At 33.0% G+C, this 23,343-nt stretch overlaps 1 protein-coding gene and 1 long non-coding RNA gene across 5 annotated transcripts in view; one reads left to right on the forward strand and one right to left on the reverse strand.

Moving 5' to 3' along the window:
* LOC140040729 (WD repeat, SAM and U-box domain-containing protein 1-like) overlaps positions 1-5,870 on the reverse strand; it is a 183,710-nt gene extending 177,840 nt beyond the window's left edge. For 2 of the 4 annotated variants that reach the window (XM_072086881.1, XM_072086878.1), the window contains exon 1: positions 3,754-3,827. In XM_072086881.1, the coding sequence (XP_071942982.1) occupies positions 3,754-3,812 (59 nt within the window). In that variant the 5' untranslated portion in view covers positions 3,813-3,827. The other 2 variants (XM_072086879.1, XM_072086880.1) reach the window with 2 other exon arrangements.
* Positions 5,871-21,423: 15,553 nt separating this feature from the next.
* LOC140040523 (uncharacterized) lies at positions 21,424-22,101 on the forward strand. Its single transcript, XR_011842728.1, has 3 exons — positions 21,424-21,472; positions 21,650-21,724; positions 22,078-22,101. It is a non-coding gene; the product is annotated as an uncharacterized lncRNA (long non-coding RNA).
* Positions 22,102-23,343: the final 1,242 nt, after the last annotated feature.

The raw sequence follows: 23,343 nt of genomic DNA on the forward strand, positions 1-23,343 counted from the left end.
ACAACGTGGGGGCGACTGTGCGTTGGGACGACTTTACGAATGGGCGATTTTGCGATGGGGTGACTGTGTCGGGTCGACTTTGTTTTGGGGCGACTTTACAATGGGGCGACTTTGTAAGGGGCAACTTTGTAAGGGGCAACTTTGTAAGGGGCGACTTTGTATGGGGCGACTTATGCAAACACAGTAACCTTTATAGCTACGATCTCTACATATTTGGGGTCAATTTGGATTTTACGAATCTCATGTTTTACGTACGCCTTTCGATCTCGTATGAACTGTGATTAAAAAATACACAATAGGCGCGTGCGTCTACTTGTTTAACTATTAAATTATTTCGACATTTTCAAAACACTGGCATGCCAATCTTTTAAAAAACTTGCACAATAAAAAAAAACATTTTTAAAATGATTTTCTAAAAGAACACATTACCATTCATTGAAACCTATAGAGATGAACACAAATTATTAGAATAGGAGAAAAACATTTATATTACATAGCCTATGTAAATACATGAACGTGAATAGTTGAAACTGCATCCCATGACTACTGCTGCGAGGATCCTAAATCGTATATTTCCCCGAGTACGATGATATTGACCGAGTCATTTTCGCATGATTATCGTGTCCTTGTCATTAAATATATAAAATCCAGTAAATTTTCGAGTACGATGATATTGACTGTGTAATTTTCGTTAAATGAAATGGTACTCACACGTAAAAATCATGATAAAGACACGTCTAATTAGCCGGAAATGACACTTTAATAATAGCGCACTCGCAATTGGCAAAACGATCATATCCTACTTTTTTTTACGTCAAGGGGTTTTCCCAAACCATAAAGATTTCCACTGGCTAGTTCCTGAACAACATCACCATGAGTGTAATTTGGGATGGACCTGTCTATATTGTTCTTTCGTAAAAGTTCCCACCGCCGGTACATCAAAGTTTGCAATTTTTCAGTCAAGTTCACTCCTTTGCAAACTACAGAAAAATAGCGTTGTAGAATCAATTGGTACGTTATTAAATCAGTGTTCATAAAATAAAACACGACTTGATATGAAATGTAACTAATATGCTAAAAAGCGGTCTGCAAATCGATTTCTATACGTGTTTCACAAGTTTGTATTTTCAGACAAAATTCAAAACGACGACGTGGGAGATGACATAAAAAAGACAATAAATACAGACTTGGAGCAAATCTAATCATATTTATTACAGTATTTACAGTATATGTTATATACAGTGTAGCATAGAGACCCATCTTTTAAATCCAATTATTAACACAATGATGTTATCAAATTGACATAAAAAAATAACAATTTAAGAAGACAATTATCTAATTAATTACATTATTACAAATTTGAAGAATTTTGGGCAAGTAAAAGGTGAGATGCGCTCTTGTTTAAACGCAATGAACTTTTACGCAAGAGATGAAAATATGACTTTTTGAATTCAACTGGCCATATGATGACGTCACAACATCTGATTAGCAAAATATTCACATGAATTCGTATCTACAATCCAATAGCTTCCAGAAAACGTTTTAATCATGATTATCACTTTATTCTGACGAGCTATAACAGATTGAAATTTAGTGTAAAGATGAAAATAAGTGACCCACATTATTTACATTTTTAGACATGATGACGTCATAAAAATTAAAATATTTTTAACTCATTCGAATAATAGAATCTAAAATCATTAAAATCTAGGGGTAAATGGAATATGTATAAGCTCTGTTGAATGTGATGAGCAATAACAAAAGAGACAAAAATCCTATATCTTACATCCATGTGGCTATACGATGACGTTATAACATCTGAGAGGTACAATAAAAATTCTGAATGAATTCATACAGTATCTACAATTTATCTTCTTACATAATAAGCCAAAAAAATTTGGGGGTCACCATTGATCCTGAAGAGCTATAATAGATTCAAAATTGGAATTATTTTGAAAATTTATTTTATAACTTTTTCAACTAAAACGCGCACAAATGGTCTAAATCAACGTGTTCGTATGACATCATTTAATTTGAAATGATGTCCATCTTTTTTAAAATTGATGTAAAATCATAATTCAAGAGAAAAACACATGATTTTCATGCTTCGTGCGCACCTTACGCGTAAAGTTTTTTCGAGCAGGTGGGAATTTTTGACATGTTCAAAATTTTATGATCAGCGTAGAAAGTTGAATAGAAATTATTTTGCGCATTTTGAAATGCATGTGCGCGCGTAACATCTTGTGAAACATGCCATTTTTAATCCATAGAAAGTTTGTCCTTGATATGACTTAAATTTTCACCAAGTGTCAATACAAAATGACTTTTGGTTTATAATCTATGATCAATCATTGAAATTCATAAAATCGCGCGTAACTTACGCTGCGCGAGTCTAACGTCATATAACAAAGTTTAGTTTCTTGCACATCTACAACTACAGGTCAATCTTATGACAAAGTTATACAATCTTATTATGTTGACCGGAATTAGAGATACGCTGCCAACAAAATTCTGGGGAAGAAAGAAGAATAACATGGAAGAAACCAAACAAATGCATCGGTAGCGCTTCAATTTTATCAGTTTCTAAAAGAATTAACCTTTGAAATTTGTAATACCATTAATAATCAATTTCAAACAGGTGACTGCTCTCTGGTGGTAGGATTTGTTGCTTTGGTGGTATCTGGTGGTGTTTAGTGGGACCCTATCACGACCAATTTCAAGCCCTACTCAACTGACACCGAACTGATTAGCCTTCTAATATTATTCAGACTTTTGAAAAAGCAAATCACTACTGTATCAATAGCCTCTTTGTTGGAAAGAAAATTATATGTTTGAATCATGTCCCCTCTATGTCGTCTTTCTTCTAAGGACTAAGGTTGTTAAATCAAAAACTTTTAACCTATCTGCATAGGGCATGCCATGCAAACTAGGTGGTAGCCTAGTTGCTCTCCTCTGAACTTTTTCTAATAAAAGAATGTCTTTCCTTAGTTGAGGTCTAATTTAATTAGTATTTATTTACCGGCCTAGTTAGGCACCTAACTAGGCCTAGGCTAGGCCTAGGCTAGTCACGCTAGGCCTAGCCTAGTCTAACTACTAGGTCTGCCTAGCTATTATTATATAATAGCGCCCTTGGGTCTGCCTTAGCTATTATTATATAATAGGCCTAGGTCCTACTAGGAGTAGGCTAGCCAGCCTAGCGGCTAGGCCGGCCTACAGGCCTAGGCCTAACTATTAAGGCCTGGCCCTAGACCCTAGGCTAGGCTAGTTTCGTTTAATTTTCGTGAATACCACACCTTAGAATTAAGCGTAGGCCTAGTGTACTTTTATGAAGGTCAATCACATAAAAAGTAACAAATCAATCGATGATTTTACAGACGTGTTTTACACACACGCAGAGGTGGGATGATGATATATATGGATACAGGTCAACCCGTACCCATGCCGGATGCTAGATATGGATGCTAGTCAAGTCGCCCCTACGCAAAGTCGCCCCATCGCGCAAAGTCGCCCCACAACAAGGTCTCCCCAAAACAAAGTCGCCTCATCTCAAAAAGTCGCACCAACGACGGGTGTGTAGAAAGCGACGACCTCGAATTGGACGACCCCAACGACCCGGGCGACCTCGAATTGAACGACCTCGAATTGAACGACCCATAACACGAAACCGACGACCCCTATAGCCTAGCCTAGCCCAGGCCTAAGTGTGGTATAACATCCCGAAGCCGAACATAGCCAAAGATCTTTAAACTATACCTTATTATATAATACTCGCAAGCAAGCAATTGATTGAAAAAATACAGAAATATCGCCATTTGATACTGATTTGTGTCGACACGAACAAACGAAAAGATATGGAACGCCAATAGTGCATCATTAAAACTGCATTCGACATATTAAAAATAAATTAAAAAGAAATAAATATTATACAATACATGGTTAAACCATGGACGTATAATTACATCTCGTCTTCTTATAACGAACACTATAGGCCTACCAAGCAGCGTAACATGTGCATGGGGGGATATGACCGGTTGGGCCGCCGACAAGTTGAGCCGCCGGTAATTTCTATGAAACGGCCAGTGCGTCTTTTACGACATTTCGCGTAGTGATAGAGTGGTGTCCTAGTAACGACAAGAAGTGATTACACAAGTGCGGTACGATTCTAGGCCTATCTCCGCTGTTGTTGCGGCGTGCGATTTTATAGAAGAATAGCGGCGTTTTGTGTGGATTGTCGAAATAATCAGCCTTTAGTTTATGGTGTTTTTAATATAATTTATTACTAAAGAATTACGTGTTAAAATTATAGTTTCTAATTATTAGTCTCTAAACCCATGTCTATTCTAGTAGTAGCTGTGTGGGTGTGTGTGACGTGTGTGTGTTAGGTATGACCAAAGATAGTTACACTATCTTTGGAATGACACAATCCGAGTAATAAGTCAGCAAAATTAAACAATAAACATTACACAAAAATACATTTTTTATTCTCGTGGGTCAAATCTTCCCATCTCATGTGTTCATATACGCGCATTTTTAAAGTTCCTTTGAGTACATGCATATATTGTTGTTTGATAATAAAATAGCAGAATTAAAAAAATACAGTACACAAATTATACACATTCTTTATTCTTGTGGGTCTAAGCTTTCTTTGGGCTATGTCCAATGAATTACTACTTAGTTTAATGTCTTGCCTAGCTGTCGATTAGCCTCGGCTTGACACATTTTGTGTGAAGAAGAGTGCGCGAAGGCAATCACGTGAATTGACTTACCGTACGGCGATTGAAATACACGTTTATTTGGTTTTTACCCTTGGGGTAAAACCCATACGACGTTCGTACGAATAAACAAAGTACCGGTAAGCTGACACGAAACCAATTAAGATCGGAATTCTTAGGTCAAAAAGCGCCCTCTGTGCGTCGACCCATATCAATTGACATGGCGTGTTGACAAATTCAACTGGATATTGCATGTCGTTTCGCGCGCGAATCGTTCGATTATTATTTTTCAATCGACAACCAGACCTATATATTTATAATACATCGAATACAATTTACTTTTTAAATAAATAATGATCGAAAATCCTGCTAACGTATGTTGTTTGTTGACCACGTGTATTTATCGTGCGAGCCGAACTATTGTTGTGGAAATTCCATTTAATGTACACGCACTGTACCCCTCTTGTAAAAATCACCACGTGTATTTATCGTGCGAGCCGAACTATTGTTGTGGAAATTCCATTTAATGTACACGCACTGTACCCCTCTTTTAAAAATCACCACGTGTATTTATCGTGCGAGCCGAACTATTGTTGTGAAAATTCCATTTAATGTACACGCACTGTACCCCTCTTGTAAAAATTACCACGTGTATTCATCGTGCGAGCCGAACTATTGTTGTAAAAATTCCATTTAACACGCACTGTACCCCTCTTATCGTGCGAGCCGAACGGTTGATGTGGTAATTCACAGACACCAGGCTACCACAATACAGAACTCCCTGCCGTTACATGTACATTGAGCCACCGATTCGCAAGTTCAGGTCACCGGAAAAAAACCAACGAGTTGATTATTTATATATAATTTTACAAAACAATAGATATACATTCGCATTAACGAAAAAGAACATTTTAAACAATAATTGTTAAACAATCAGAAAGCTTATTTGAGGTCGCGATTTGACATGACCCCGTTAACGCTTGATTAATTATACCCCGAGGCAGCGTGTAATTGGAATGGGATTGAAATAACCAGTAAAGTTGGTGGATTTTTCGTCCAGATGGTTTTCTAATTTTTTATAGCCAGAGGCGTAAGTTAATTGCCACACGCGACCTCACAGTTGGAAGTACACGGTAGTTTCAGTCCCGTCCGAACGGGCCCTTAGATCGTATCGCACTTGTGTAATCACTTCTTGTTGCTATACGGTTGGGTGCACACGGAACAACAAATTTAACTGATGAATTATTCATGTTTATTTTGTGACGTTTCATGAGGGGTCCCCAACTTATGTACGAAAAAAAAAATCGCGTCCTAGTAGGCCCTACATAAGTTCATGGTCTTTAGGTTTATTGTGTCATGAAAATAAATAATAATTACATACTACAATTTTGTTGGTTTGAAACAGCAAAGGAAAGTAGTCATATTTAATAATTTAATTGTTTTTAATCTTTCAAGGTAAAAATGCAGTGCACTCCATAATATTTTTCTCGCGTGTATGCCTACCACGTAAAATCACGTTGTCTCTCAGGACTAATAGAGTATTGATATTCTTCGAATGAGGTTAAATAATTATTATTTTTTATTTACTATCTTTTAATATCATATTTTATTGAATTTTACAATGTTAATACACAAAATATTTTACTAAAAAACGGTGATTTTATGCAATTATTTTACATCAACTGCCGCCTGAGGGGGCAACATGTTTACGTCATTTTTGGCTAAAAACGATCATTTTCGGTCATGTTTTAGGCCTTATATTTTGGAATCTACAAGTCAGATATTCATAATTATTTCTCTTTAATTATAATATTTAATAATATATACTAAAAACCGTGATATATAAACTTTGGAATATACATCGTTATATCTAATAATTAATATAAATAGAACTTCTATTAAATAGAAACGAGCACCGGCGAAAGTAAGCATTTGGCGTTTCATAGAAAATAACGTTTTTCTGGCGGCGCCTCAACTTGTCGGCGGCTCAACTTGGACTAATCCTGCATGGGGAGGGCCATAAGAAAGCTTTACATTTCACACATGCATTGTATACGGTCAAACCATGGAGGTATTTTTATACCTCCATGGTCAAACCGTCAAACCTTACCTGCCGCTGCCGCTATTTCGTGTGCTAATCGAGTCGAATGCAGTTTTAATGATGCACTCTTGGCGTTCCATATCTGTTCGTTTGTTCGTGTCGACACATTCAGTATCAAATGGAGGTATATTCAGAGCGTCATTTCGACGATCGAGCATTCTCTACTTCTACGGAGCGCCATTTATGCCTTTATTTACTTACGAAATAGAAATAGTACTACGGTAGCTGCATCAGTGGACCAAATTTAGCACTAGTGGAGCACAGTGATATAAAATAGAAATAAGTCACTACATTTTAATATCTTTTCGTATTAATACACTGTGCTCAAGTGGACACAATTTGGAGCCAGGGGAGCACAGTGATATAAAATAGAAAAAAGTCACTGAATTTTAATATCTTTTCGTATGTTAATACACTGTGCTCAAGTGGACCCAATTTGGAGCCAGTGGAGCACAGTGATATAAAATAGAAAAAAGTCACTGCATTTTAATATTTTTTCGTATGTTAATACACTGTGCTCAAGTGGACCAAATTTGGCGCCAGGAGAGCACAGTGATATAAAATAGAAATAAGTCATTGAATGTTAATATATTTTTGTATGTTAATACACTGTGCTCAAGTGGACCCAATTTGGCGCCAGTGGAGCACAGTGATATAAAATGGAAAAAGTCACTGAATTTTAATATCTTTTCGAATTTAATATACACTATGCTCAAGTGGACCCGATTTGGAGCCAGGGGAGCACTGTGATATAAAATAGAAATAAGTCACTGAATTTTAATATCTTTTCGTATGTTAATACACTGTGCTTACGTGAACCCAATTTGGCGCGCGCGCCAGTGAGCACAGTAATATAACATAGAAAAAAGTCACTAAATGTTAATATCTTTTTTGTATGTTAATACACAGCGCTCAAGTGGACCCAATTTGGCACCAATGGGAGCACAGGGAAATAGTCACATACAAAAACATCGAGAAAAAATACTTCTGGAATTAAAAAATATTTCAAACTTGGTATATATGTTGAATATTGGTTACTCCATCCGTAAACCAAAAGAAAAAATAGTTTCAAGCCACATCAGTGATTTTAATAACTTGCGTTCGATTAAGATAATACTTATGAAAAAACATATCCGACACATAATATGTTAAACTCTAATAACAAAAAAAAACGGTTAGGAATTCGATTTTTCCCTGTAAATTGATTCAAGATTCAAGATTCAAGAAATTTTTATTTGTCCATAAAAATAGAAATTCACTTTGCTTGGTAGATTAAAACAACAGTATTGCAAAAATTATAAAACGTGCAGTATTATAACAGATTAAAAATACAAGATAAAAAGTTAAAAATACTGTTAAAAATGTAAAACTATTAAAAATTGCATTAACGTCTTACATTAGAATTAAAAATATGAATGCTATTTACAACGAAGGATTTTCTAGTTCTACAAAGATTTGCTCTTGGAGGTCGTAGCCTAATGCCTGATCTATTTAAGTTATAACAGTAATGTAACGGATGAGTGGGGTCTTTCATAATATTGTTTACTTTTTTTAGAATACTCTTTTCATAGATAAATGAACAAGGCGTTAGATCAGCTTTAATAATACGTTGTGCAATTTTACATGGTCTCTCAATATTGAGCAACTTAAATTTAAAATATACCAAGAAATATATATTGAAATCAAGGAGTATTTTTTTTTTACAAAAGAAATGTTCGTATGTTAATACACTGTGCTCCAGTGGATCCAATTTGGCGCCAGTGGAGCAAAGGGAAATAGTCACATACAAAAACTTTATTTATCGAATTCAAAAATATTTCAAACTTGGTATATAAGTTCAATATCGGTTACTCCATCCGTAATGCAAAAGAAAAATTAGTTTCAAGCCACATCAGTGATTTTAATAACTTGTGTTTGTCTAAGATAAATACTTATGAAAGAACATAAAATTCCAACACATTTTTTTAAACTTTAGCGATTAAAAAAAAGACATATGTTAAAAATATGAATTATGTAGTAACATTATTGAACGTGTAGTAACCTATTGAACGTAGGCTATACTACCAAATTTAAAATGTGTAGGACAATTATTTGATGACGATCAAAATTTAAAGTTTAAAAAATGTGTTGGAATTCTATGTTCTATCATAAATATACATTTTAAACGAACGAAAATTACTAAAATCACTGATATGGCTTGAAACTATTTTTTCTTTTGCTTTACAGATGGAGTAACCGATATTGAACATATATACCAAGTTTGAAATATTTTTGAAATCCAGAAGTATTCTTTCTCGATGTTTTTGTATGTGACTATTTCCCTGTGCTCCAATTGGTGCCAAATTGGATCAACTGGAGCACAGTGTATTAACATACGAACATTTCTTTTGTAAAAAAAAATACACCTCGAATTCAATATATATTTCTTGGTATATTTTTTATTTTAGTTGCTCAATTTACAGGGAAAAATCGAATTCCTAACCGTTTTTTGTTGTAAAAATCATTATTAGAGTTTAATATATGTGTCGGAATTGTATGTTTTTTCATAAGTATTATCTTACGCAAGTTATTAAAATCACTGATGTGGCTTGAAACTATTTTTTCTTTTGGTTTACGGATGGAGTAACCGATATTGAACAAATATACCAAGTTTGAAATATTTTTAAATTCCAGAAGTATTTTTTCTCGATGTTTTTGTATGTGACTTTTTCCCTGTGCTCCCATTGGTGCCAAATTGGGTCCACTTGAGCACAGTGTATTAAAATACGAAAAGATATTATAATTTAGTGACTTTTTTCTATTTTATATCACTGTGCTCACTGGCGCGCGCGCCAAATTAGGTCCACTTGAGCACAGTGTATTAACATACGAAAAGATATTAACATTCAGTGACTTATTTCTATTTTATATCACTGTGCTCCACTGGCTCCAAATTGGGTCCACTTGAGCACAGTGTATTAACATACGAAAAAATATTAAAATTCAGTGACTTTTTTCTATTTTATATCACTGTGCTCCACTGGCTCCAAATTGGGTCCACTTGAGCACAGTGTATTAACATACGAAAAAATATTAAAATTCAGTGACTTTTTTCTATTTTATATCACTGTGCTCCACTGGCTCCAATTAATTAGGTCCACTTGAGCACAGTGTATTAACATACGAAAAGATATTAAAATTCAGTGACTTATTTCTATTTTATATCACTGTGCTCCACTGGCTCCAAATTGGGTCCACTTGAGCACAGTGTATTAACATACGAAATATTAAAATTCATTGACTTATTTTCATTTTATATCACTATGCTCCCAAGGCTCCAAATTGGGTCCACTTGAGCACAGTGTATTAACATTCGAACGCCCTCTATAAAACCGGTGAAATTGTGTCTTGCGACATTAGACCATCTATCTGTTCTGATCATCAAGCAATCTCTCTTAAAATTGTAAACCACCAAGCAGAAAAAGGTCCTGGACTTTGGAAAATTAATAACAGCATTTTAAATGATAATGATTACAATGTAAACATAATCAGAATAATTACAAATGTAAAAAATAATGAAAATAATCTTAGCCCGGACCTCCTCTGGGAATACCTAAAAGTTAAGATCAAAACATTTTCTAGCACATATTGTAAACAAAAGAAACAAAAAAGACAAGTTAATAAAGAAGAATTGTTCAAAAAAGTCAAAGAATTAACAAATAAACTTGATATTGCATATGATGATGAAACAAATATCCAATTAAGCAACATCCAGAAAGAGCTTAATGATATATATTCAATTGAAGCACACGGTGCCCAAATTAGATCCCGATTGGACTGGTTTGAAAAGGGAGAAAAAAACACTAAATTCTTTTTAGGATTAGAAAAATCCAACGCAAAAAGAAAACACATTACTTCAGTATTAAAAAGTAATGGAAAATACACATCAGACACATCTGAAATTATAAAGGAAGAAGTAAGTTTCTTCAGACAGCTATATGCAAAAAAAAATATCCCTGATCATAAAATTAATGAGTACTTACATAGATCAAATGTAAGCAAACTTTCAATTGATGACTATACTAAATGTGAGGGATTATTATCAGTTGATGAATGCACAAATGCTGTTTTAAAAATGCACCTTAATAAAAGCCCAGGATCTGATGGCTTGAGTGTTGAATTTTACAGAAAGTTTTGGGACCATATAAAAGAAATGCTGTGTACAGCTCTGAACTATAATTATCACAACATACTTTCAAATTCACAAAGGAGAGGTATAATTCAATTACTTTTCAAAAGTGGACAAAGAGAGAAGTTAGAAAACTGGCGACCTATCACACTCATTAATGTAGATTATAAGATATTAGCTCATGTTCTATCAATCAGATTACAAAAAGTAATATCAACTATTATACATTCTGATCAAAAAGGTTACATTACTGGAAGATTTGGTGGTGAAAACATAAGACTTGTAGAAGATATACTTTATTTTACTAATATCAAAAACAAACCCGGCGCCTTAATTTTCCTCGATTTTGCAAAAGCGTTTGATTCGGTAAACAGAAATTTAATGTTAAAAACCCTAACAAAATTTAGATTTGGTCCTTCTTTTATTAAATGGATTAAAGTAATATATACTGATACAGAAAGTATAATGGTAAATAATGGTTGGATGTCGGAAAGCATTAATATGGAACGTGGAATAAGACAAGGGTGTCCTTTATCGGCCTTGTTATTTATATTGGTAGTTGAATTGATGGCCTGTAACATACGGAACAATCCCCTATGTAAAGGAATTGAATTGCCAAAAATAAATGATGAAGAATGTACTGTTAAGATAGCTCAGCTTGCAGACGATACTATCATCTTTACAAAAGATAAAGAATCGTTAATCTGCTTTTTACATGAGATTGAGCTATTCTGTAGAATATCAGGTTTAAGATTGAACAAAGGAAAAACAAATGGTATGTGGATTGGTGCGAGTAAACATAATATGTCAGAACCATGTAATATTGCATGGACAAAGAAACCTGTAAAGTTTCTAGGAATTTATGTTGGATACGATAACAAATTATGTGAAAAGAAAAACTGGGACGATAAGATTATTTCTTTAGAAAATATCTTAAGATTATGGAAAAGAAGAAATCTTACGTTCTTTGGAAAAATTATTATAATTAAAACCCTAGCCATATCTAAACTAATATACAATGCTAGCATTATAACCGTACCAAAATATATCTTGCCCAAGGTGGAAAAGATAATATATAGTTTTATGTGGAGTGGTAGACGAGAAAAGATTAAAAGAACCACACTCAATAGAAAAACCGATAAAGGTGGTTTAAATATGATTAATTTGAATGCAAAAGTCAAAGCATTGAAGTTAAACTGGGTTAAGCGACTCCTTAGCCCAGATCCAGGAAAATGGAAATGTATACCGGGTTATTTTATGCACCCTATTAAGTATACTGTTAATATCACTCAAATTAACAATGAAGAGCATTCTGATCTAAAACTATTGCTTGTTTTCTATAGAGAAATGTTAATTGCTATAGTTAATATTAACAACTTTAACTGGTCTGACCCACAAAACATTGAAGACGTTAAAAACCAACAATTGTGGGAAAATAAATGTATACAGTTAAATGGAAAGTCAATCTATTTCAAAGTTTGGCTTGATGCAGGCTTTAGAACAATGAATGACATAATTAAGGAGAATATATTATTACCAATGAATGAAGTGTTACCATTACTATCACAGAAACAAAATGGATTAATTGAATATATAGGGCTAATGAATGCTATACCACAATCATGGAAGGAAATTATTTTGAATGGTGAACATGTAAATAATCAAACAAACACCGATTGCTTTTGGCTTCATACAAAACAACTTAATGCAAAACTATTTTATAATTTATTTGTGGAAAATATAATATCAACTCCTATAGCACAAGAAAAATGGGAGATAGAATTTCAAAATTACACTTTTGCATGGGATACCGTATGGTATAACAATGTGTTTTCTATGACACATATCACAAAAGTCGCGCAATTCAATTTCAAACTACTACATCGTATTCTTGCGTGTAAAAGTAAGTTAAAAATTTGGAAACTTTCAATAAATGACATATGTGAAAGATGTAATAGTGAAATTGAAAATGAAAAACATTTGTTATTTTCATGTAATAAGATTAAACCCATATGGATTGTATTTAAGTTTTTGATCTCAAACTGTTTTGTACAAAAGATTGATATAACCTGGCGTAATATTGTTAAAGGATCGGAAACGAAAACTGTAAATGAACTTATTTCAATATTTACTTTTTGCATCTATAAATCGTGTTTAGTAATAAGAAAAGAAAAGAAACAAAATCAGGAATCAAAAATAATTTGGAGATTATTTTACTATGAATTAAAGCATTTATTAACAAATGAATTTATGAATAATTTACATAAGGCTCAGAAGAAATGGACGAATAACCTAAAAGATAAATTATTAAAACTATCTAAAGACTTGATGTTAATAATTTAATTATTTTATCGATTCCTTTTTCTTTCTTACCTTATCATAATGGACACAAATCCTGCATATCAACGTAAAATCTGTTTATAAGCATCACATACAGTATACCTTTTTAAGATGACAATAGTTCAAATACATGTAGCATGTCAATATAATCTGTATGTATTGGTATTTGTTTAACATATATATCTTTCTATATTTGCATCATTTTATATCGTATACATGTCAATTTAATCTATAGGTATGTGTATTTGTTCAATATATATACTTCTATACTACTATAATATGTTATACCGTAAATACAAATTGTAAGTAGTAGTTGTACTAAGATGACATCGGGTATGAAGCGTCTCACATACACACAGAGCCAAAATTGCATCTTGGACTTGCACCGTGTATGGACTCTAACCTTACGGTTTCCATTAAATATACCATTTCATGCTATCATTCTAAATAACTAACTTTCAACCTACTGCATTCCTCTTTTTTTCATACCATCCATCTTATCTTGGTGAAAAGGGAGGATACTACATTTTCCTCCCCTGAGTTTATAGCCTCTCTACTCGAACACAAACTCGAACACAAATAAGATCACAAATAAGATAGTTTAACAAGACAATTTTAATCATGTATTTTACCGCCATTTTTCATTTCTACATTTTAATTAACATCGTATCTAAAATTTTAAATGAGAAAATATATGGTTAATATAATGAATTCTGGCATCTTATTATGTAAATATACCGGTATTTTAACTACTCTAAACACTTACTTTTAATTGTCACAAATGTACTTATATGTATATAATATATTCATCAATGAGAATTTAAATAAACGTGAGAAGAACTCACACAAGACAAAAAAAAAACATACGAAAAGGTATTAAAATTAGTGACTTTTTTTTCCACCGGTGCTAAATTTGGTCCACTGGAGCAGCTACCGTAGTACTATTTCTATTTCAGAAGTAAATAAAGGCATAAATGGCGCTCCGTAGAAGTAGAGAATGCTTGATCGTCGAAATGACGCTCTGAATATACCTCTCAAATGGCGATATTTCTGTATTTTTTCAATCAATTGCTTGCTTGCGAGTATTATATACGGTATGGTTTAAAGATCTTTGGTTATGTTCGGCTTCGGGATGTTATATCATCCAATTGATTGAAAAAATACAGAAATATCGCCATTTGATACTACTGAATGTGTCGACACGAACCATGGAGTACTCCATGACACAAACAAACGAACAGATAATAATAATAATAATAATAATTTATTTGGAGATTACACTTTTACAACAGTGGCACTCGACCAAATGGAAGGTGCATCCAAGAGAAATATACAAAAAAAAAAAAACATGATATAGAAAATAACAATTACAATAAAAAGTCGACGTAGGTCAACATGTCAAAACAATTCAACTACAGTAACTACAATACCATTGAACTGACACCTAAAAATACAAAATTACAAGAAATAAACATATAGAATAGGTAGGAACTGTACAATATAAAATGAATTGGGCAACAACAATGTAGACCTAACACTATAATGAGATAGATATCAATCATTTAGTGAGATAGATATCAATCATTTAGTTTGATAATGATAGTAGTTATCAGTTCCACCTAATACAAGATTTAATTTGGTGTTCAGGTCACCAGAGATAAAATTTTCCCATACATCTAAATGATTGATATCGATTAACATATATTCTAATTTGGTATATTCTTCAATCCTTATGCCATTGAGTTGGTTACATGTGAATAGAAAATGTTGAATGTCCTCTAAACCATTCTTACACATTTTACAGATACCATCATATTCAGGAAGCCACTTACAACTCCTGTGACCTAAAGGAAGGGTGTTAGAACGTAGTTTGAATTTGAGGCTAGATCCTAGAAAGTCTGTACAATCCAATAAATATTTTTCAAGGCACGGATTAGACTTAATAAGAGAGTATGTCTGAAGTGACGATTTTCTTAGCATTTCACTTTTCCAAAATGCAATGTTTGTGTCATGCATCAACTCTTTAAATCTCTTAACCCAATGACTATCAGGGTCATTGCCAAGGTAGGAAGTTTCGAAAATTGAGTCAATGTCCATATTAATAGACGCACACGTCTTAGCAAAACTGGGAATCAGTTTATAGCGTGGTTCTACATTTGTAGTTGAAATTAGACACGTATTAAGCATAAAGTTAGGCCAACGGTGTTTATCCATGTTCATTACATAATTAATAAATTTGGCTCTAGATATATCTTGAATAACTTTAATTGGAACCCACCCTAAATCCCCATACAAGGCCTCTTTAGGTGTATTTCTACTAGCTTTTAAGATGTACCGCGCCATTTGTAATTGAAGTGACTCAATTTTATCAATATCTTTCCTGCTTTGGCTAACCCACACTGAACAAGCATAATTTATTGTAGGAAGAGCAATTGTTTTCCTTAGAATGTCACCATAGAAAATTCTACTAAAATTATCAAATCGGTCTATAATTGACTTAATATAAGCAATGACTCTATTGCCTTTATTGATGATTTTGTCGATGTGAAAATGATCTGAAATATTTCTTGATATGTAAGTACCAACCTCAGAAATATATTGATCGCCCAATTTCCACATCTTATTGTTTATGCGCTGTCCAACAATAAGGACCTTCGACTTTTCATGATTAAAATTTAATTTCCATGACTTTGCAAATTTAGATGCTAGATTGAGCATCTCACTCAGATCATTTTCATTGTTTGCCATAAGTACAACGTCGTCTGCCCAAAAAAGGCTACCCATGCATACATTATAAATACGAACACCTAGATCATGTTTTTTGAGTAATTTGGTAAACTCGTGCATAAGAATACAAAACAAAGTCGGTGATAAAACACATCCCTGTTTAACTCCTCCATCAATATTAAAGAATTTAGTGTCTATTTTACCAAATCTTACTTTACCTTGCACATCGTGATATAAACTATCGATTAATTTCCATAGCCTACCTCTAATCCCAATATTCCATGCTGCCATTAGCATTCCTTCCCTCCAAACCGTATCAAATGCTTTTTTAAAATCTAAGAAAGCCATGAAGGTTTTTTTCCCTTCAAGCAGACGACAGGAAGCTATGCTTTTGAGGGTAAATATGTGATCCTCACATCGTCGCGAAGGTCTAAACCCTCCCTGTACTTCTGACAACACATTTTTATCTTCCAGAAAGTCAGAAATATTGTTTGAAATGATTCGGTTAAATATTTTCGAGATACATGGAGTAAGAGAAATCCCCCTGTAGTTATTAAGATCCCTGCGGTCCCCCTTTTTATGAACGGGTACAATAATACTTTTATTCCAGTCATTTGGAACTTTTTCTAAAGCAATTATTCTATTAAATAAAGAAAGGATTGACATATTCAAACATTGACCACCATTTTTTAAAATTTCATTAGTGATCGTGTCAATTCCAGGTGATTTATTGTTCTTTGACCTTAAAATTGCGGTTTCAACAATATCTAAATTCAATTCAACATCTGAGAGAAATTCATCATTGTCGTTGTGGGCATTTTTTGTGGTTCTAATGTTATTAATAAAGGTATTAATTTGTTTAGTTCGTTCATCAATTTCGGCCAAATTAGTTTTACCTAATGTTTGCCAGTAATCAAGGGCTATTTGGTTCATTTCCTTTTCGTCGGAGACTATTTCACTAGAATCTGGTCTTTTGATACAACTAACAGGCTGGTTACGATTACTGCCTTTTAACAGTTTCCAAAAATCGCTACAGTTACGTCCACCTTTGTTTGCCAATTCAATAGACTTATTCACACGCATTTCAGTTATTTTAGTTTTAATCAGTTCTTTAGCATAAGACCGTTTCTCTTGGTAAGATTTCCATAAATCATCACCATTCTTATTGGGGTCGAGACCCTTAGCCCATCTACGATGAAGACGCGATGCTTCCCTTCTATCTTTAATAGCCGCATCGACATTTTCATCAAACCAAGAGTTGCATTTAATGTTAACATTATTTTTCTTAATTCCTATACCCTTTGTCGCGGCCAATATAAGGTTATTTTTCCATGAATCCCAAAGACAATTAACATCATTAAAGGAATCTGCATCCCATTCGCGAAACAATATCCGAATGTGTTGCTTAAACAAAGAAAAATCTTGATTCCTTTGGATATTCCAACATATTATGCTATTTTGATAATTAATATTTTTATGATAGATATTATTAATATATAATTTAAGGAGAAGGACATTGTGGTCACTCCCAAGACCCATCACCCTGTCGTCATCAATAATAAATTCATTTACACAATTGAGTACACTATTAGAGCATAACATGTAATCAATTGTACTTTGCAAGTTATTCCTGAACCATTTAAAATTTCCCCGTACAATGATCACTACAATTTAAAATAGCTAAGTTTGAATTGTCACGAAAATTCAATAGCCGTACACCATTAGAGTTTAAAACAGGATCCCCACCGATTCTGGCATTCATATCCGACATCACAATAATTTTGGGATCAGTATTATCATCTTCAATACGTAAAATTTCAGCGAGAAGCTGGTTGTATAATTCGTCAGTCAGATTACTGTCAGAACCTTCAACAGGGAAATATGCAACAGCAACGAATAACGTTTCGTTTTGGTTACCATTATAGCATAATTTTAACCAAAACCTTTCGTAAACATCAGACATTGAATTAAAAACATCATCATCAAGAACAGTTATACAATCAGAGATGAATGCACCAATACCACAACCTCCTTTAATTTTCCTACTTTTACCAATCCAACGAAATCCGTTGACATAATCAATATTTACATTTCCCTTTAGAAATGTTTCTGCCACGCCAAAAACATGTATATTACAATCGTGTAAAAACTTTGAAATTTCATGCAATTTAGGACGCAGTCTATTAACATTATTAAACGCAATATTTATGCTTACATTTTGGTCGCATGATACTTTGCGCCTTGGCCTATTGCCATGTCCACGTCTGTGACGTTTAAATTTAGTGTTTGCAACAGAATTGTGTTGAGTTGGTAAATCAGTAGTAATAGTTTCATATTCGTAATCTAAACTTGTAGACCTAGTAGTATAATTAATATCTTTGACAAAATTAAGATCTTTTGAAAATTTAGGGCTTAAATAGTTGGTTAAGCTTACATTGTTGTTGGCTGAATCCTATCTTTGACGCAAGTCTTGGTAGGTGTTTCGCCTCCATCCTTGTTGGCTATGCGAATTGTCAAATGTCATCTGACTCAGATTTCGTTGGCTACTAAGCGAATTATCTAATGTCATTTGGCACAAAAAAGGTCGCGAACCATTAAAGGCTTTATGTCCGAATTCATGACAATCATTACATCTCACTGGATTATGATGGTGGCAGTCATTAGTTTCGTGGTTTTGTAGGCCGCATTTTTGGCATCTAGAGTGCCGAGTGATAAGCGGAGGTTGATACTGCCATCTTCTGCATTCGACTCGATTAGCACACGAAAACCAGGTCAAAATGGCCCCTTTTTCAGCGGCGGGTAAGGTTTGACCGTATACAATGCAATGTGTGAAATGTAAAGCTTTCTTATGGCCCTCCCCATGCACATCTTCGCAACACGCTGCTTGGTTGGCCTATAGTGTTCGTTATAAGAAGACGAGATGTAATTATACGTCCATGGTTTAACCATGTAATGTATAATATTTATTTCTTTTTAATTTATTTTTAATATGTCGAATGCAGTTTTAATGATGCACTCTTGGCGTTCCATATCTGTTCGTTTGTTCGTGTCGACACATTCAGTATCAAATGGCGATATTTCTGTATTTTTTCAATCAATTGCTTGCTTGCGAGTATTATAATTATAAGGTATGGTTTAAAGATCTTTGGCTATGTTCGGCTTCGGGATGTTATACCACACTTAGGCCTAGGCTAGGCTAGGGGTTATCGGTTTCGTGTTATGGGTTGTCCAATTCTAGGTCGTCCAATTCGAGGTCGCCCGGGTCGTTGGGGTCGTCCAATTCGAGGTCGTCGCTTTCTACACACCCGGTCTGTGGCACTAGTGCAAGCTATAATTACTTTGCTCTGGGCATGTGCAATAGCGTGTCGGATTCCCTAACGGTTTATAGAGTCAAGGCTCAGACATTTATACATAAAAACGACCATTCATTTTACACCCTAAAAATTCTCTATTAAAATACACTGTGACACAATCTATAAAGCAGCAGCACATGTTGTAGTATATGTCATCTTGAATTGATGACAAACACTATTATTATGAACAATTTTCAATGTAGGCCTTATATTTATATATTTGTAAAAAATAGTTATATCATGCCTGGAGTAATCTTTACTCTATGGTTATATTAATACTACTTACTAAATACTAGGCCTAGCTAGGCAGTCTTTTAATTAAAGTGTATACACTACTTCAAATCGGTTCTCATTGCTTTATATGAGAAGGGTATGTCAAGTTATAGGAGTGACAGACAGAAGATGTTACTAGCAAAAGCAGTTGAAAAAACTGGTTTGTTGGAAGAACAGGTAAAAGTAAGTAGGATAATTATAATGTAATATGTCTCTTAATCATATTATTAATGCCATTTATGTCAATAAATGCTTTTTTTTTATTGTTGATCGTTCTTCTGGAATGCTTAATAGAGAGGCTAAATAAGTAATTTTTATTTTTTTATTGCTACTGATTGTTTTAAACTGATTGTAGTTTCAACAAACATAATCACCAACACTCATGCCAAAAGCTCAAAACTCATCCAAAAAGCCTTTGATTTAGTTTGGTGAATCGGTGATCTGTGTGTTCCACTTTCATAAAAAAAAATATATTACAATTGTTTATAAAATATTGAGTTTGTTTTGTAATAATATATTCAAGCTGTATCTAGTTTTTTGTATAGAGTATAACGATTATTATTAGAATTTGAAATAGAACAAAAAGAAAACAATTAATACTATATATTATATTATGTTCTTATAGGATTGGATTGGCAACTACAAAAAAAAATTGTCCGGAAAAAAACGTCCCTGCAAGGAAAAGTTAAGAATAAGAAAACAAACGGGCCACCAGCTGTTCATGTCTGAACACATAAAGGAAGGTGAATATAGATTGTAATAGTATGATTTGATTTGGCAAAATACATACATGAAATGGACATACAATAGAAAAGAGCCAGATAAAATGATATACCCGTAAAAGTTTAAACTTATATTATATCAAATTAATATATTTTATGTATTTCATTAGAACTCGACAAAGGCAGAACTTATACCGATTGTCGTGTGAGTGGGCTAAAAAAGTGGCAGGGACTAAAACAGTCCAATGAATCTGCCAGTTATGAAGAACGGGCAAGACTGGCTTTGCCACTGCTCACGAAAAACCAAGGAAATTGAAAAGAAGGTTAGTAAAATTAATTTTCATGCAATGTGCATTGCTTGGCTTTTTAATATAAGTACTTGCTTCCCCAAATTGTTATTAAAGGTTATCAGAAGTTAAAACATACAAGCATTTAGATGATCAAATCGATAACAAACTTAAATTTGATGCAAAAATCAAGTTTATATACAATAAATTGAAAATGTGTAACTTCTTTCAATGCAAGTTAAACTTATTTAGAATTGACTGCACCATTTTACAACATTTTAAATATAGTTTTATATAAGGACTTTAAAATTGGAAAAAAATTAATATTATTTTAATTGAAATTACCTCTTTCATCCTCTTCACAATAAATTTGACAAAAGTAAGCATTGTAGCAGATTTACAACGGAAAAATCAAACCATGCATACGTTTTATAATGAAATGTTGCTAATCAAGCAATTTAAAATTTGCTATAATTTCTTATAGATAGTGTAATATTGATTTTACTTTTATATTTTTCCTAGTCAATATTTTATTTTTTATTATCTTTTGTACAGTTAATAAGGCCAGTCGAGACATGTGTATTTCTGTTCTTTTGTGTACTAATTACCAACAATAATTATATTTATGACAATGTACATAGATACCAGAAATAGTGAACCTTGGATGCCAGTGTATTGCTGTTATTTTGCATCCAAACAACGACACAATATTCTCCTTTGGGTCAGAGGAGGGTAATTATTTCATTGAGCAGGAGCAGCTTACAACCAAATTCTTATCGTTTAGTAACGGTAAGTAAAATAATTATATATCTATGGGTATATAAAATAATGAAAATAAATAACTTCAACCAAGATATTCAACTTACCTAAATAATTGATGAAACACAGAATGTTAAATACTAAAAGATTTTTTAAATAATAATTGTAACATGACTTATGCTTACAATCTGATTTTAATCCATACAGGTCCAAATGCAACACAAGTAAATAAGAAGAAAAAGCTCAGACGAGAAGTGCAGGAGCTGTTAAATAACAAATTCAGTAAGTTCACAATTTTTTAAAATAAAGGATGTTTTGAATCAAAAATGTTATCCAAGTCAAACGTATTTTAAATTATTTTATATTATTAATGCGATATCCACAGTATTTTGAATATTGCAATTTTCATATTTAATTTAATGTATTTTAAATATTTTCGTACAAGAATTTTAAATGTATTTTAACATCTTACCTTTTCAAAAATATTACATTTTTGACAAATAAAGTATCCTATGTCTATACCAATCATCTAGAGTTTTTATCAAACTATTACTGTATTAATAATTTATATGTACACTCATTATTATAAATTTACACTTCACTCTAAATTGTTAAACTCTGGGATGTTTTTTCAGAACAAGTATCAGGGAAAGATAGGGTGCCTAATACAAGGAGGTGATGAACGGAAAGTGGCGGGTTTGTGGCCTCGATCCTATTGGCTTTAAGCCAATAGGAAGGTACACTTACCAAGAACTTGAAAGCATTATTGAAAAGAGCAATCACCTTAAATTTGAAGGCAAGTTTTAACTAAAATAAATGTGTTTCAGAAAATTTAGACTGACACACAGTCGCATGCATCAATGATATCCAACTTTCGAATTATCAAACTATTTCATACCACAGTTTACCCTCATTAATCAGCATGCCACCTAACTTGTACCTCCATTTGTAAAAAAAGCAAACATTAATCGCTTAAGAACATTTACAGTAATTAATAAACATTTTGAGGCCTTTCAGATTTTGGTTTTGTGAAAATTAATTTTGCAATTCTAGTGTATGTCAATTAATCATCTGCAGTCATGACAGAAAGTAGTTTTTTGGATGATATTTAAATCTAAGAGATCTACAATATCTTTGAATTTGAAATTCTATAGTCAGTATCTAATTTAACATTTTGTGCATGGTTAATATATAGTATATTAAGGCACACAACTATTTTCTTAAATAATATAGGTAAACAGTACTACTGTATTTCACTATAAACTACATCTGCATATTGAATAAAATATAATTTATTGCAATTTATTCATCCACAGCAACAGAAAATGAAACAGTTATTGCTGATGGTAAGTTAAACATCATTTACTTGATATTTAATGCAACCAAACAATTTGTTGTAAAAAGGTGTTCGAGTCTATTATATGATATAGTCTTTAAATAAAATATTTATTGCAATTTATTCATCCACAGCAACAGAAAATGAAACAGTTATTGCTGATGGTAAGTTAAACATCATTTACTTGATGTCATATTATTTATGTTCTGATTCCCTGTGTTTAGATAAGGATGCTTTAGACCAGGTCCGCCTAATATTATTAGCCAATAAAAATCGTATAATTTTTGGAGGGAAAATGTTATCCTCCTCTGAAGCCTAAAATTTGCATGTCCAGTATAAAAGTGGAATGTAATAGATATTAAAAGAAGGAGAGGAGAGAATAAGATCAAAGTAGATGTAATAATCACTACATGGTGGCAGCGGTGAAAATTTTTGTTTAAGATACATGATTTAAGTATCAAGAAGAAGAAGAAGAAGAAGTGACAGTGCCTACTCTACGGGCCTGTTAAATCAGTAACCAAAAAGTTAAATGGTTACGAAGATCTGGATTCCTGACAGTTTTTAT

Source organism: Antedon mediterranea, chromosome 2, assembly GCF_964355755.1.
Source record: "Antedon mediterranea chromosome 2, ecAntMedi1.1, whole genome shotgun sequence".
Taxonomy (NCBI): domain Eukaryota; kingdom Metazoa; phylum Echinodermata; class Crinoidea; order Comatulida; family Antedonidae; genus Antedon; species Antedon mediterranea.